The sequence below is a fragment of the Primulina tabacum genome, chromosome 18 (assembly GCF_025594145.1).
Source record: "Primulina tabacum isolate GXHZ01 chromosome 18, ASM2559414v2, whole genome shotgun sequence".
NCBI lineage: Eukaryota > Viridiplantae > Streptophyta > Magnoliopsida > Lamiales > Gesneriaceae > Primulina > Primulina tabacum.
The window spans coordinates 29404348-29422022 of record NC_134567.1 but is presented as its reverse complement, the minus strand read 5'-3'; the positions used below and the strand labels follow the sequence as shown (position 1 = coordinate 29422022).

Sequence of the window (17675 nt, the reverse complement as noted above, 5' to 3'; positions counted from 1 at the left end):
TCATTATTCTGATGCAAGCTGTTACTAGTATGGTTAACAAAATCTTATAGACAACATGGGAACAAATCATTCAATTTCGTCAAACACGATAGCCTATCAATTACTTTTTTTTATTTGTTAAATAACAGATCATAATCATTTACTCCGAACATAACTCTTCACTATTAACGTCATGTTCATCATGATTCAGAAATTGTTGAATCTCCACGTATGACTTCATCAAACTAGTTAAAGACCCACTATTTAACTTTTTAAAAATCAACAATTACGTACTCAAAAATCTCTTTATATTGTTTAAATTGTTCAAACCGATCGATTTTGTTTGATCAACTATAAACAAAATATTCAAATTAATTTTCTTTTTAATTAATATTGAACTAGTTTTTTTTAATTTTAGTAAACCACCGACTCAACGTATATATAAAAATTTGGGCTCTTCCAGGACAGGCCATGACCCTGCTCTAGCTAATTGTCAAAATATGTAGGACCTTCCCTTTTTTAAAAATTAAACTACAATTGAGATGAAGTTGCACGAAGATACATTGATCCCTCTTCGTACCTAATACCATACTTACAATGCTAGTCAAATTTATGTACATTTTTCTTGCCTTGTGTCACATAGAAGTACGCTTTTATTGTGAACTGTTGATAAAACGATCAAAATGAAAAATAAAAATAAAATATATATTTTTAAATCTAATTTTTGATATTAAAAAAAATGAACGATGATGTAATTTTGTTGAATCTTGTATTTCGTATCAAATGACATTATTATCTGTTCTTTTTAATAATATATATTTTAAAAGGTGGTACCATGTACACTTTTTAATTTGTTGAAAAGTTTGCACTGTTTTTTAGGCAAATAATCCCAATCAAATAATCTTTTTTTGACTTTTGTTGTGAATAAAATCAATTGCAAATTTCTATAATGATATTTCATAGTGTCATGCAAATTGTTAGAAGGATATAACAAATGTTTGAAGAAAAGTATAAAATTAGGCCAAGAAACACAACACTAGTGGAAGAAGGCCAAATTCATGGTCATAATAAATAAGAATTAATGAATTGATATACCATAATTCGATCTGACTCTTATCCGAGTTAAGCCAACCCGATCGATCTCGTAGTTCATTAACCAATAACCTACACAAAGTCCGACTCATTTATCTCTATGCTCGAGAAAAGTTCTACTCTAAACATCCGAGCATATTGTTATTCAATGTAGGATACGATAATAGTTCATAAAATTTGGAACTTAGATATGTTACCATTTTCTTGTAACGTTCGACAGTTGACCTAAATCCCTTCCTCGTATATATATATATATATAAACTCCAGAGCTGCTTAAAATATCAGTAAATCCACGTACACATAATCTAGACAAAGATTTATAGAAAGAGGAAAGGCATAAATAATTGACGAAGAAAACCAAGAAATGGGGAATTCCTTTGGGTGTTCTGCTTCAGGGGAGAGATTGGTATCAGCTGCAAGAGATGGAGATTTTGTTGAGGCTAAGATGCTGTTGGATTGCAATCCGTGCCTCGCGAAGTACTCGACCTTTGGTGGATTAAATTCTCCTCTACATTTTGCTGCTGCAAAAGGTCATATCGAGGTTCGAACCTATTTTTTCAGCCATTGGTTATTTCTTGAAAAAGGTCTAATTTTTCTTTTTCTTTGTCTTTTGGGGTTGATTTTCTTGTTTGAGTTTCTATTCAAATCTGTTGCTTTTGGTGGTTGTGTTGATTTTTGAAAATTTGGATTTTTAGATTGTGGCATTGTTACTGGAGAACGGAGCTGATGTGAATACGAGAAATTACTGTGGACAGGTGTAATATATTGTCTTCAGTTTTCTTTTTAATTAAATTTCTTTCTAGGGGATAATGTCAAATTATGCTTTGGGATAAAACTCGGGGTTTTCCCCATTTTGTAACATCAGATGGATGTTTTGGTTTTTCTTGTGCAAAAGAAAAATCTTATTGTTTAGATCAACTTAGTTGTGACTTGTGATCAAGGTTTTTGAATTGATAACGAGATATTATTGATGGGTTTTTTCTTGTATGAACAGATCTGTACAGGGCTTAATCGATCTTTATCTTAAGTATTATGTTATTGTTGATGCAGACAGCATTGATGCAAGCTTGTCGATACGGTCATTGGGAAGTTGTTCAAACTCTTATTCTCTTTCGATGCAACGTGGGTATTGAATTAAATATAATGTGCTTGCTTTCCTTCAATTTATTTGTAATATCCAGTAGCTTACATTGAAAAAGATAGGTGAATTTAATCAGTGTGTAATCGTTATGCTTGTTGGTCTATCAATTGGTTACGAGCTCAGACGTTAATTCTTGATTATTTCGCTGTTAAAATTTGGCACTTTGTGTATCATTGATAGATTATCTTTTGAAGCTCGCAACTACTGTTAAATTCAGGTTACTAGAGCAGATTATCTTAGCGGGAGGACTGCGCTCCATTTTGCAGCTGTCAACGGTCATTTGCGATGTATAAGATTAGTGGTTGCAGATTTTGTTCCCAGTGTTCCATTCGAGGCTCTAAATTTTCAAACCAACGGGAATGGAAGTGGTTGTGCTAATGATAAAACCAAGTGCGACCATAGTTTTTTTATTTTTCTGAAGTCTTTTTGGCCTTCTTTCTTGCTTCGTAGAAGTGTCAAATAATAACTAGTGCAAATGATTAGTAAAATTTTCGAGATCTGGTCACCTTTATGTATTTTCTTATTTGTATCTTCCTCATTCTGTGACAGTGCTCTCTCCAAATTTGTAAATAAGGCTGCTGATGGTGGTATTACGGCTCTTCACATGGCTGCGTTGAATGGATATTTTGACTGTGTGCAACTCCTACTCGGCCTTCATGCAAATGTCTCAGCTGTAACATTCCATTATGGCACGTCTATGGATTTGATAGGTATTCTATTTTCTTGAGCGTTGATTATTTATCCTGGAAAACCCTCTTTTTTATTACTGTTTCGTGATTTCTTTGAGTCGTAAATTTATAGGGGCTGGTAGCACTCCTTTGCACTATGCTGCATGCGGAGGAAACTTGAAATGCTGCCAGGTGATCATTATTTTTATGTCATTGAATTTGAAGTTTCCAGAAATAAACATTTGGAACTATCTGCCTATTTTTTGCTGGTATTGCAAATGTGGTGTATTGATAATCTTGACCATTTTAATTTCCACAGATCCTTCTTGCAAGAGGCGCCAGTCGTTTGGCGTTAAACTGCAATGGGTACTGAAATTTGGATACATTTTCTCAATATTCGCTTAAGTACTTGTTTATGTGCAACACCGGATGATAATATAGCCTGTTTCAGATGGCTTCCTCTTGATGTCGCAAGGACGTGGGGACGTCATTGGCTCGAGTCGCTGCTGACACCTAACTCTGATTTGCCAATCCCAGTGTTTCCACCTTCTAATTATTTATCATTGCCACTCATGAGTGTGTTAAATATAGCAAGGTAAGAATGAAGATGGAAGAAACTTTTAGTTAGCTGAGATCATCTGTGGTTTTTGTGTTGATAACGTGCTTATTCGAAAGATGGCCAGCCAAGTATCACACGGTGGAGCAATTGATTTCCTAAAATATTTTAAACTCGAACACCAGGTGCTTGTGGTGCTTTTTTTAAAAAAAGAAAGTGTTCTCACTCGAGAATCAAAGAATTTTCAATAAATACAGTTTTTTCTTGACACACTTAATAGTTTTCTGTACGGCACTCCATCGCAGAATATTAAATTTTCTTTTCATCTCAACCAATTTGATAATTAACACTGAAATTCTTTTTATTCTTCAGAGATTGTGGGTTGCAGACCTCAACAACTGCATCAGATGATGCTGATATATGTGCCGTGTGCATTGAGCGAGCATGCAGTGTAGCTGCTGAAGGTCTGGTACTTTGTTTATCATCGATACAATTTTGTGACTGAATTCTAATGTATCCATGGTTATTTCCATAATTTTATGTGGGCATCAAATCCATTCCTTCTAGTTTATTCTAGCTATGCTTTGACCTTGGACTAGTGCTCTCAGTTCAATGGTTTTTCCTCTCAAATAAAAAGTTTCTAGGTTTCATTTGCATTTTTTCTCTGTGCCCCATTGACACAGTATTGAATATCCAGCCCAAATACCAGTACCATTTATAGATTGGGATGTACCAGCGACCATATCTGCATTAACTTGCTCCAAATTCAAATCCTTGCCCTTAATCTTCCATTCTAGACTTGATAGATCCTAATATACGCAATTATGAACATATATTTTGCATAGGACTACCTTTTGACTACTGTTTTTCTGATATAGCAGAAACTTTCAATATTCCATCTTCTTTTACAAGGTTCTGGAACATCATAGTAATCTGTAAACAGCAAAATACGATATCAGAATTCTCTGATAATATGAAATAGAGTAGTCGGGCTTAAAGATAGAGGACCGCGCCTCTGAGTCAAATAACCTTTTGCGCTCTCATTCTAACTTGAGTTTTTCTGGCTTAAAAGTAGTAATTTGTAGTCGTCGTTGCTTGCAAAATCCAATAGTTGGAGTTTGGCCCGGTCCTTATACATGTGACAAGAAAATATTTTGGCGTCTAGCTATGTACAATGAAATTATTCTTTGCGCCAATTTTCATGAATATCTGTGTCGTAACTTTCAGGGTGTTCACATGAACTCTGTGTAAGATGCGCTCTCTACCTTTGCTCGACCAGTAACATCCCATTGGAATCATCAATACCCCCAGGCTCCATTCCCTGTCCTCTTTGTCGACACGGCATCATCTCTTTTGTCAAACTCCCTGGTTCTTCATCAAAGGAGATCAAATTACCATTGTCACTTAGCTTATGCACACCATGCATGCTTCATCCCCGAGAGCCAGATGCATCCGAGGCCTTTGGTTCACCCGATACGCGAAAGAACCGTGTGTCTTCTATTACCTCAGATATGTTTTGTCCCGTCACTTGCAGCCCATTTCCTTCTGTCACCATGCCTTTATGCACGTGCAATGAAGGACCTTGTCCAAATTTTGATTCTGGCGAAAGAGAGCCTCAAGAAGATTCGCCTCATCGTCCACAATCCACATCAACCGAACAGGACAAAATGGACGCAATGAGACTGGAGAAAACGACATGTTCAAGTATGTTTTGGGGAAGAAGAAGCTGCAGCAGGGAGCATCAGTGTAATGCCGAAATAAATGCATGATTTGTTTGTTTAAAATATATATTTGCGTTAGTTTGAAGTTTTGGGTCTCAAGATCAATGGATGGTTTGCTTCCATTCCTTTCCTTGTTCGAGAATCCTGTTCGTATTTGTCTGGAAAATACCACAAGTCCGTGCCCGTTTCTGTGTTTGCTTTGGTTGACCGAAGGAGCTCGTAAAGATGGTACACCGAGCCTAATCGATTATAGTAGTATGCCACCATATTTGTGGCATTATTAGTTGTTCAAGAATGTTGGTTTCACGAGTGAAGAAGTATATACAAGTTTCTTGTTTTCCTGGTTGTGTGCTAAGATTTTAGTGAGTTGCAAGTATCTCCTGATGTCTACATATCAAAGTGGGAGCTATCATATTGGTAAATAAGATTCTTTTTAGGTTAGTTCAGGTTTTCTTTTTTGTGTTTTTGTAAACAGAAAATCCTGGTAAGTTATTTGTGCGAAAATCATTATCTAAGTCGGAGGTTGCGAGTTTGATCATAAAAGACCAGAATGTTAGGTCCTTGTGAGCAGTAACATTACCCGTTGCTTCAAATGCAAAAGATTTGAAATACTTTACTTTTTGTACCAGTACAATTTCTTTTCAACTAAAGCCTCTCGTTTGGTTGGCCTATTAACTTGAGAATCTGTGAAAAACTTGTTTTTTAGAAATTTTGTTTGCGATGTAAATTAAGGTGAAATTTTGACCAGAAAAGTTATGGAATTTGAGTGGGATTAAATGTGAAAATCCATGTAAAAGCGGGCATAAGTTACTCTTTTAAGTTTAGCTAATCAATGTTTCCACAAAGTAGAAGCAACACTCAATTAAAGTTGAACATCCAGCAATCTCGCTGATCATTATTCTCATACATTGAGACCCCAAGGTTATCTCATCCCAATTTCCAGTAAAAAATACACTCTGATTCTAACACACTTCCATGCATTTCATTTCTTATCATTAACATAAACAAAAGCCTTGAAAGAAAAAGAAAAAAAAAAGTTTGTCCGAATCCCCACCAGCCAATATTAGCAATCCCAAAAACCACCAGAATCGTATTAATTAATACCAGTTACTCTTGAAATTTTTGAATTAATTAATCATCTTTTTCTGCAGGCAGTCTCTCTTTGTGCATTGAAATAGAGTGCAGCAACCGGCAAATCTAGGCCATTTTCTTGCGCAAATTTCCTTGTGTTGAAATGATCCCTTGAAGAAGGTAGGTACTTAACGCTGTGCCTCCCTTTCTGCTTGAAAACAATAAATGCGTATCGATGGATGCCTATCGTCGGCTTTGGCTTCTCGTAGCATACAACTTCTCTCCCTGTTTAATCGTGTGATTTCACATCTGTGTTCTAAATTCGACTTTAGTTTGTAATTATAAAATAAGAAATTCGTTAAACTTACCAAAAGAAGCATCAGTGGTGCCAGGAATATCGGTGACTATCCTGGAAATGTTAAATTCTATCAGTTCATATATATCATGTGCTGAATATATGTGTAATGTATAGTTATATTATCTGAAAAATTATTATTATTTATTAGTACTGTCTTCACAAACCAGTGGACATGTTCTCTCAAGTACGGCTCGCTTGGACTCGGAGCATCCGGATCAGTCATAACCTTCAAAACCACACAAATATAATTTGTTATGAATGCAAGTTTAGTAAACAAGACTCTTTCAGAATTCAGAAGATGATATAATGTCATATCCCAGTTACAATATCACCGTATATATAAAGTAATAAATTATACAAAGTACACACAGCACGTATGTGTGTGTGAGCGTGTGTGTATAAAATATATATACGACTTACAAGAGTATACGCATCCCTCATGTCTTCTCCACCTATCTCGACCCTGGGATTGGCAGCCACAACAGCGGGCATGAGTTCATGTCCATTGGAGACATGTTTGTTCCCATTATATATCACATTTATCTGTACACTGGGATAGAAACAATCCACCACTTCTCCTATAATTCTTCCTACACAAAGGGTTTCCGCAAGCCTCGACATGATGACAAGTAGAAAAGTGGAAACTCTGAGAGTGAAATGTGTTTTTGTCTGGTTTTGTTTTGTGGTGTTGTTCGAAAGAGTTGCTTTTATAGTGCAAAAAAAACAAAGGACGTGTAGGGTTTGGATTACCAGTTTAAAGATTCTTGAGAATTTCTTCTTTCATGCATGAAATGAAAAAAGTTGTCCGTATCCAGAAAGAAACATGTTTGGAAGAATTTTGCTGAGTTAGAGCCATCTTATTTGGAGTAGGGCAGCGCGACGGAATCGCCTGACTTCTAAATCCTACTTTCTTTATTTGAGAAAAAAAAAAATCATAAATCATGCATGAAATTTAAAATTTCCGCGTATAATTTATAGATTTTTTTTTCATGCAGTAATCAAATCTTTATTTATGGAGGTTTTCCTATATTTTCAAATACAATGCTTAGTTATAAATGAAATTTTCATTTTTAACAATTAAGACATTAACAATTAAAAAAAGTATTAAATTTTTTGTTAAAACAGGTTCTCCAATTCTATTTTTTGTTTAAATATATTGTAACAAAAAATATGAGTACTTTAAGATTTTCGTTATATCTTCAATTAAAATTATAAAAAACATGCCCCTACTTTATCAACCAAAAAATTCCAATTTAATCACTATTAAATTTATTATTAACTATTTTTCTTTTATTCAAGAAATCCCCTAAAAAATTTTTAAAAACACTTGAAAATCTATTTAAACAATTTCAAAGACAAATACTTCTAAATTTAAATACAAAAACTCATGTAAAACAGTGTCACTGGTCAATTTTATGATACATGTATTCTATTTAGGTTATCCATGAAAAATTATTATTATTATATATATATATATATATATATATATATTGATACCCCCATAAGAGCCCGGGTCATGGATGACCCAGAATATCAATTGGATCCCCAAATCCGAGTAATTTGCAGATTGATTCTTCTGGAGCCGGGCAGGTGCAAGCTCATGCTCTACTCCCCGAGCAACCAGACGCCCGGGCTCTTGTATAAATCTCTCGGGAGGCATTCTACCCGGGCACTTCGATAAAAGTGCCACACTCGAGTGGTTCAGAAGATAAGATCTTGTCTCGAGAAGCGCACCTGACAGAATCCTATTGATGTGACTTGATGGAAAAATAGGATAGCGTGACAGGAAGTGGCAAGAACGCACTGAAAACAATGTACCTACTACATTTTCTCCTATAAATAGCATGTATGTAATTCATTTGAGAGATTTTTGGCTTCCTCTTCTTCTCTAGTTCTGGAGAATGATTCACTCACCAAAACATATGTTAACACACATATTTACACCTGTAGCCTTTACTTTTATCTAAGCTATACTGGTTATCATCTTCAACCTGCTGACTTTAGCATCGGAGTGGCCACGCCGGACACCCCTCCGGCGCCCATTCACGAGTTTCTTTCCTTGTTTACAGGTTACAGCTGAAAGCCATATTGCAGAGATATATCTTCATCACAGATATAGTCCTTGCTCAGCTTCCTTCATTATTTTGATAACAAATCCGGCAGAGTACCTGACCCGACTCATCCATTTCGCCCGGGTTGCATATATATATATATGCCGCTTTAATTTTAAGTATATATAATTGAAGAATATAAGTGTCATCTGAAATATTTGTAGCTCTTGAAGTTAATTACTGGGTCGGAGAAGAAATTTGTAATTCATAATAATGATCGATATAGAGTCTCCAAAAATTATTTATGCCTTATACAACAGAATTGCTTGCAATTAGCATTGGCTTAAGATTCCTACTATTAAAAAAAAATTGTATTTTTTTTTTTCTTTTTGAAAAATCAAATTGTCTTTTGCTCATTGGCTAGTTGGGATTTAGGAATCAGAACATATATAGGCTCTACAAAAATTTTATATAATATCATTGGGCAAATGGGAATATTTCTGCTTTTCATGGTGCTTCGATCTCCAAGTACAAATTACATTGAATATGTTATTTTCAAAGGATTATATATTTATCCAACAATCGTATGACAATATATTTTTGGAAATCTTTGACCAATTAATTAATAAATTATAAATATATTATTTCATTCTGGACTAATATTTACTCTGGAACTAATATTTATTTGTGCTTCATTTGAAGTAATTCTCGTCATCTGCCCAACAACCAACAAGTGTCCTTCGCATCTTTGTCAAAATCCACACCATGTATTATACCATATCTAAAGATTAAGATTTGACGATGTCACATCAAGGAAAAAATAGAGTATAAATTGGGGGTCAATCGTTTGCAATTATGGAAAAAAGGATTTGTCCTCCCCGGAATGATTTTGATTCATCAAACTTGCCAAGCGTCCTGCCTTTGGTGAAAAAGGAATACACACCCATTTGTAGCATGTGACATTCCATTAAATTCTAAAAATTATATGTATTCAATGAAGTAAACTATAGGAAATTAATTGATATGAAAAAAAAAAATTACAAAAAAGCAACCTTACAATAGATGCATATGAAATCTTATACTATACATATACATACATACATTTATATTATTTATTCTATTATATTAAAGGTGAGGACATGATAGTAACCACTTAATGGACACTAACTTTTTTTTTTCCAATTTTACCCTTATATGATCCTAATATTACACTTTTGTTTTCTGTTTTTATTTTTTTTTTAATTTCAACGCACTTTTATTTTTATTTTTTTATTTCAACAATTCAAATATCAATTTAGTCCCTCCATAATTTGTCAAATTTCACTTTAGTCCATCGATAATGATAAAAAAAACTGTACACACACATCGGATGTGCAAAGTAACTAGTTATATTATTAAGTGTGAAACCCTTAGAGTAACTGCTTAGAGGACACCAAAACATTAGGAGGATATATATATATATATATATATATATATATATATGTATAGCCTTAGATTCTTTTTCTCTCCCCATTACGCATCTAACACGTTTCATACATCTTTTTGAGCATCTGATTGGACACGTTTCTTATGTAATAATGTTCCTAAGATGACACGACACTATTTATTTATTCACTTCTATCGATTTTTTTTATTATAACAATTTTATGAATAAATATTTGAAGTTTTAGCAAGTGATATTTTTTTAATGATCGATGTTCAAAATGGTGTATCATTCTCAATTATTGGATTTTGATAATTTATCGAAATGATAATTATTTTTAAAAATATAGAAAAAAATTTATTTTACATGAATGATATTAATTAATTTTACTTACTATTTTTTATAAAAAAAAATTGGCATATTTGTATCTATACAATATATATATATATATATATATATATATATATATATATGTGTGTGTGTGTGTGTGTGTGTCCAAATTTTCAACAAATATCGAAGCATACATATGGTATCTACGTTTATATTGAATATAAACACAAATGATGAATTAAAACTTAAACATAAGTTTTAAATTAAAATGTTATGTATTTTATAAAATGATAAATCATAAAAGACGAACAGATATGCGTGAATATGCCCAATTCCTAATTTGATCCAAGCTTGGAAGCTGGAGCCCAATTTTATGCAAACTCGTTTATATCGACCCTATTATTACAATGAAAGAAAGAATGAATCACGATAGCTCGTTGCTTTGATGATAGAGATTTCATACAAGGGTAAAAGTATTAAATAAAGCAGTAGTCAAACACTTTCCTATTTAAGCTTAAGCTTTAACTGAATTGGAAGTAGGTTTCTCGTTAGACGGTATCGTGAATATTTATTTGTGAGACGAGTCAATCTTACTGATATTCACAATAAAAATTAATACTTTTAGCATAAAAATTAATATTTTTTAATGGATGACCCAAATAAGATATCTGTTTCACAAAATACGACCCATGACACTGTCTAACACAAGTTTTTGTCTTGAATTGGACCTTATCGATAATCCATCCAAGTGACTAATGGATTGAATCGAAATATTATTTAAAATGATATATTTATTTTTATTATTAATTATAAAGGGTAATATATATTTAGCATGGCAAGATTATTTGATGGTATATCCACTATAAAAATTCTCTTAAAATATATAATTTTTTAATATATAATATACGCAGATAAATACAAACAAAAATGTAGTCGTGGGAAGAGAACGTCAAAGTACATTAAGGCATCCACATTTGTCGGAATTAATCTATGTTAATACTCTCCATCTCATCAAAAATGATGGAGTCCACGAGCCACATATTCATTACATTAACACTTTCCTATTATTAACACACCCACATTCATTTAATTTCAACTTTCATTATTTATGGGTCCCACTATCCACTTACTCATTTTTTTTATTTTTAATATTTCAATATCTTTCTAATATTTTTAAAATTTTACAACAAATATTACTTAAAATAAATAGTATTATTATTTTAAAAATAACTTAATTCCAATATTCATTAAAATATTATTGAGAAATGAAAAAAAAGTTGGACTCTTTTATTTAAAATATTATTCAACACAATCTCTTTAAAAAAAACACAAAATACAAAGAAAATGAATTACGATAATCGAATATAGCCGTTGGTGCATAATTTGGCCGTTTGAAAATAGCCGTTGGTGATAATTAGCGACGGTTTTTGAAAAACCGTCGCACATAGCGACGGGTGTTAAAAAACCGTCGCAAATAGCGATATTTTTTTAAAAAAAACAGACGCTTTTCACTTTGCGACGGTTTACGAAAAACCGTCGCAAAGTTGCGATGGTTTACGAAAAACCGTCGCAAATTTCGAAATAACGCCATTCATTCTGATGAATTTCTTGGCTGCCATGTCAACCAAAATTATTAATTCTTGCGCCGACATTGATGGGCGAAAATTAATGGGTGTTATTAACACCTATTAACCAACCAATATGGGTCTCATTATAAAACAAACAAAATAATTAAAATTTACTGGAAGATTTTGCATGAACAATTTGGAAGGGCTTTTTGATCAAAGCGAGAATGGAATCGAATGGATATGATGAAAAGGCATAGTTTAGGTGTGAGAGTAAAGAGTCTGACAAACTGCAAATCTCTTTTTCGTATCGTATGTCAGAACCCTCCAAAATACGACGCTGTCTCGACCCCCAATTCCCCGAGTTTCACTTCAACAAGACAACTGTGCTACTTACGGGACCTACGGATGGGCAACGGTCGGTTTTGTCCGATTTTATTCTACAACGATTCGTTTTTTCAGTTTTCGGTTTTGAATATCTCTAGTCCAAAACTAAACCATTTTATTAAGATTCGGTTCGGTTTTTTTGTAATACGGTTCGATTTATACGGCCGGTTATATACGATTAGCTAAAATTTGTTGAGAAATAAAATCATATGTCACTTTAAGCTTTTAAAATCTAAATCATAGTATTTTTCAAATATTTAATTTGTGAGACTTAATCTTATATATATATATATATATATATATATATATATATATATATAACATGTATTGTGTACAAACATGTCATACGAATATAATAACAATATATAACTAATTAACCATATAAACGCGAAAAATGCATGAATCCAATGGAATATTCAGTAATAAGAATGATAACAAAGTGTCAACCAGGTCGAATGGACACAAATAATCTTACGAAAATATTAAAGAAATATATACAGAAAAAAAGAGAAAACGTCGACTTGTGAGTGGTGAGAAAGAAAAGAAAACGATCGGATTGAAAAATTGAGGGTTAATGATACTAAGTTCCTAAATCTTAGTAGGCTCATTATATATAAAAAGTCTTATACTTAACAATATTATGGCCCATTATACATAAAAACATTCTATTTAACGATAATATGGCCGGTTCGGTTTTTCGGTTTTTTGGGGGATTAAAACCGAAAACCGAACCGAAAAATCGAACTTCATAAATTTTAAAACCATAACCGATCGAAAAACCGATAAAACCGAACCATTTAAACCGAATTATTCGGTTCGGTCGGTTTTTTCGGTTTTTCGGGTTTTATGCCCACCCCTAATACTACTCGATTATAAAATATATAAATATATTTGGATTTTATTCAATTTAAAAAAAGTTATGAAAGAGAGAAAATGATTGAAATCACAAATCAATTTATTCTTGTAAGTGATACTTTGAAAAATATAAACTAATAATAAAACTTGGAGGAATTGTTTTATTAAATAATTTTGTTTACTTATTAATGTAAAAAAAGAGTTTTGATTGGTCCGATGGTTTTTAACCAGTTAGCCATACTCCCTCTTCATGTTCCCAACAAACTGTACCTCTTTTTTTTTTCTTTTTTTTTCCAAGGCTCTAAATACTGCCTCCTTCAAGAAAATGCTCTGTATTCCTCAATTCTTTAGTCAATCCTTAGCGTGACTGATTCCATTCACGATGCTTGTTTATTTGAACGATTGTACTCGAGTTCTTGTGTTGAAGCCTTTTGCAAGTGTTCATGTCTGTTGATCGCTTGTTCATAAGCGCAAATGGTGTCTACCCTTCTGTTGCAATGTCTTTTCCTCGTGTGTCAACTATGTTTCTTGGGTTCTAATTCTGTTTCTAGGCAGGAATCCCTGATGTAAGTGATCTGGTTTCTTTCAAGAATTCTCTTGAAAGCAAAGAAATTCTTGATTCTTGGTCTCCGTATTTATCTCACTGTAACTGGACTGGTGTGTCATGCGATGGAGATCGTGTTGTTTCTTTGTTCTGTCTCCTCATTCCCTCAGGGAGCCGCTCAGGGGTCCGTTGTCGCATGCAGTTTTCTTTCTTGTGAACTTAGTTGTTTTTGACCTGTCTGGAAATGAGTTGCATGGTGAAGTCTCTCCCAAAATTGGTTTTCTGAGGATGCTGGAAGTCTTGGACTTGGGAGAGAATCAATTCAGTGGGGATTTACCGGTTCAACTCGGAGACTTGAACCGTATGCTGAAACTCAGAGTTGGGCCCAACAGTTTCACTGGAAAAATTCCACCAGAGATTGGGAATTTGTCTAAGCTTTCCGAGTTACCGCTTATCAGTTTTTCTGCTGAAAAGAACCAGCTTTCAGGTACATTGCCTTCCTGGCTTGGAAAATGGCGCAATGCAGATTCAATACTGCTTTCAGATAATAAATTTTCTGGGGGAATTTCAGCTGAGATCGGGTATTGTTCCATGCTGACCCACATTAGCTTGGGTAGTAATATGTTGACAGGTGAGATTCCTAAAGAAATCTGCAATCCCGTTTTGCTTGCTGAGATCGAGCTTGACCATAATTTTCTCACCGGTAGCATTGAAGAAACTTTTGTGAAATGTAGTAATTTGACGGAGCTGGTGTTGCTGGATAATCAGATTCATGGCAGCATACCAGATTATCTTTCTATGCTCCCTGAATTGATGGTTCTTGAATTGGATTCTAATAACTTAACAGGTACGATCCCTGCAAGTCTTTGGAGTTCTGTTAATTTGATTGAGTTTTCTGCAGCAAATAATCAGTTAGAGGGCGCACTTCCTTCAGAGATTGACAATGCTGCATCATTGCAAAATCTAGTTCTCTCGAGTAATCGTCTAACGGGCACCATTCCTAAGGAGATCGGAAATCTGAGTGCCCTGTCTGTGTTATATTCGGATTCTAATAATTTTGTGGGGAGTGTACCTTTTGAGCTTGGAAAATGCGCTGCACTGGCAACATTGGTTTTGGGAAACAATAGGCTTAATGGTTCCATTCCTGAAGAGATTACTGATTTGCCTCTGCTACAATACCTCGTTCTTTCTCATAATGATATCTCCGGAAGCATTCCTTCCAAAGTTTCGAAATATTTTCATACAGACTTCTGTTATTCCTGACTCAACATATTTACAGCATAGAGGAGTCTATGATCTGTCATACAACAGATTGAGTGGTTCAATCCCGAATGAATTGGGGAGCTGTGTCCTTTTGGTTGATCTCTTGCTCAGCAACAACAGGCTTTCTGGTGAGATTCCGAGGTCCTTGGCACGATTATCGAATCTCACGAGCTTAGATTTGTCTGGTAACTTGCTTACGGGTAGTATTCCTCGCAAGTTTGGTGATTTGGTTAAGCTGCAAGGTTTGTATCTTGGAAACAATCAGCTTACAGGTCCTATTCCTCAAAGCCTTGGAATGTTAATTGACTTGGTGAAACTTAGTTTTACTACTAATATGTTACAAGGTCCGACTCCAACAAGTTTTGGCGGCATGAATGGGCTTACATATTTGGACTTGAGCTCTAACATGCTTAGCAGTGAAATCCCAGCCTCTTTGTCGAAAATGGTGAATCTTTTGGGGCTTTATGCGCAGCAGAATAGGCTTTCAGGTAATTTGGATGATCTTTTCAGGAACTCGGTTACGTGGAGAGTTGGGATTCTGAATTTAAGTAGCAATGCACTGAGTGGGGATTTGCCACGATCCGTAGGCAACTTGACATATCTGACTAGCTTGGATCTTCATGGAAATGGTTTTACGGGAATGTTTCCAAACGAGTTTGGGAATCTTGCTCAACTTCAGTATTTGGATGTCTCGAAGAATAATCTTAAGTGGGCAAATACCAGAAGATGTTTGTGGGATAACAAGTTTGTTCTTCTTCAATTTGGCTGAAAACCAGTTTGAGGGTCCGATCCCAAGAAATGGGATATGCAGCAAACTAACTGAAGCTTCCCTGGCTGGAAACAAGGATCTGTGTGGTGGAATAATCGGTTTACAATGCCCTTCAAAGAGCTTTGGCAGAAAGTTTCCTCTGATGAATGAATTGGGATTAGCATCGGTCGTGGTTGGAACAGTCTTAATATCTCTTTCAGTTATCATTGTGCTGAAAATTGTCCTTAACCGAACCAACAGGAATGATCTTGAGGACATGGGTGACAGCAAGATGAACAGTTCAGATGATCCAAATCTCTATTTCTTGAGCAGCGGCAGCAAATCGAAATAGCCACTAAGCATCAACATTGCCATGTTCCAGCAACCTCTTTTGAAACTAACCCTAGTCAACATTCTTGAAGCCACCAACAACTTTTGCAAGACAAACATAATCGGAGACGCAGGATTTGGTTCCGTGTATAAAGCCACTTTACCCCAGGGTAAAACAGTTGCTGTTAAGAAACTGAGTCAAGCCAAAGCACAGGGTCAAAGGGAGTTTTTTGCTGAGATGGAAACGCTAGGCAAGGTAAAACACCGAAATCTTGTTCCATTGCTGGGATACTGCTCGTACGGAGAGGAAAAAGTGCTAGTTTACGAGTATATGGTTAATGGAAGCTTGGATAATTGGCTAAGAAACCGAATAGGAACCCTCAAAGTCTTGGATTGAAACGATTCAAGATAGCTGTAGGTTCTGCCCGAGGCCTTGCTTTTCTCCACCATGGTTTTATTCCCCACATCATACACCGAGACATCAAGGCTAGCAATATCCTTCATAATGAAGATTTTGAACCAAAAGTTGCTGATTTCGGCCTAGCACGACTAATCAGCGCATGTGAAACACATGTCAGCACAGATATTGCAGGGCACATTTGGATACATTCCTCCTGAATATGGTCAAAGCTGGAAGGCCACGACGAGGGGGGATGTTTATAGCTATGGTGTGATCTTACTTGAGCTTTTAACCGGGAAGGAGCCTATGGGACCCGATTTTAAAGATGTTGAAGGGGTGAACTTGGTTGGATGGGTGATCCAGAAGACAAAGAATCGTGAGGCTGTGGACATGCTTGACCCGATGATTCTTGATGCGGATTATAAGCAGACGATGCTACAAACACTGCAGATCGTTGTCATTTGTTTGTCTGAAAACCCTGCCAGTAGGCCAACTAAGCTTCAAGTGTTGAAGTTCTTGAAAGATATCAAAGACGAGTAGAATGCTCAGGATCACCTTGGTATTTGAATTAACGATAAAATATTCAGTGTTATTAGATGAAGGTGGAAGAGTTGTAGTTTCAATTTGCTTTTTGTGCAAATTTGATCATGTATTAGATTATTCTATAATATATTTTGATTATATAGTTAGGCCACATGCCTACATGATCAAAATTATCTTGATATTAGTTGCTTATAATAGTATTGTTTTTTTTAATCATATTTCAACATTTTAATAAGAAATAGAATCTCTTTAGCCAAATTGGGTACGATAGGGGAAGTGCGATAATGGAGATTTGGAGATGATTAGTTAAGATAAGATATTTATTTTCTAAATTTAATTAATTAATAGGTATATTACAAAATGCAGTATTTTTTGGGACAGAATATTTCATCCGATATTTCCTGAATATGTATGTATAGCACAAAATATAGTATCTGATAATCTGTTTGGTATATGACATTTATATAGATAGTGTCATCATCCATTCAACACATGATACATACGATGAGTGATGTATGAACGAGTGACCATGATTTATTTACTTGTTAGCATACTTAGTAGATAAAAAGACTATTATATGATTAGCATGAACAAGAGCCCGAGCTTCCCTGACATCCTTTCATGGCATCTCGTAAACATTATTCAGAGTA

At 34.7% G+C, this 17675-nt stretch overlaps 2 protein-coding genes and 1 pseudogene across 2 annotated transcripts; 2 read left to right on the top strand and 1 right to left on the bottom strand.

Annotated features, from left to right (window-relative positions):
* Positions 1 to 1268: 1268 nt before the first annotated feature.
* On the top strand, positions 1269 to 5778 carry LOC142532571 (E3 ubiquitin-protein ligase XBAT33-like). The gene is made up of 10 exons (XM_075638872.1): positions 1269 to 1612; positions 1767 to 1826; positions 2122 to 2193; positions 2430 to 2602; positions 2762 to 2922; positions 3014 to 3072; positions 3200 to 3246; positions 3332 to 3475; positions 3809 to 3900; positions 4664 to 5778. Exons 1-10 carry the CDS (start codon positions 1436 to 1438, stop codon positions 5203 to 5205), a joined length of 1527 nt encoding a protein of 508 aa, XP_075494987.1. The 5' UTR covers positions 1269 to 1435; the 3' UTR covers positions 5206 to 5778.
* Positions 5779 to 5901: 123 nt separating this feature from the next.
* Positions 5902 to 7248, bottom strand: LOC142532573 (CEN-like protein 1). Its single transcript, XM_075638875.1, has 4 exons — positions 7007 to 7248; positions 6751 to 6812; positions 6597 to 6637; positions 5902 to 6513 (listed from the first exon to the last, which is right to left on the bottom strand). The coding sequence occupies exons 1-4, from the start codon at positions 7205 to 7207 to the stop codon at positions 6293 to 6295; spliced, it is 525 nt and encodes a 174-aa protein (XP_075494990.1). The 5' UTR covers positions 7208 to 7248; the 3' UTR covers positions 5902 to 6292.
* A 6229-nt stretch (positions 7249 to 13477) lies between these two features.
* On the top strand, positions 13478 to 17167 carry LOC142532139 (uncharacterized; annotated as a pseudogene).
* The last annotated feature ends 508 nt before the right edge of the window (positions 17168 to 17675 follow it).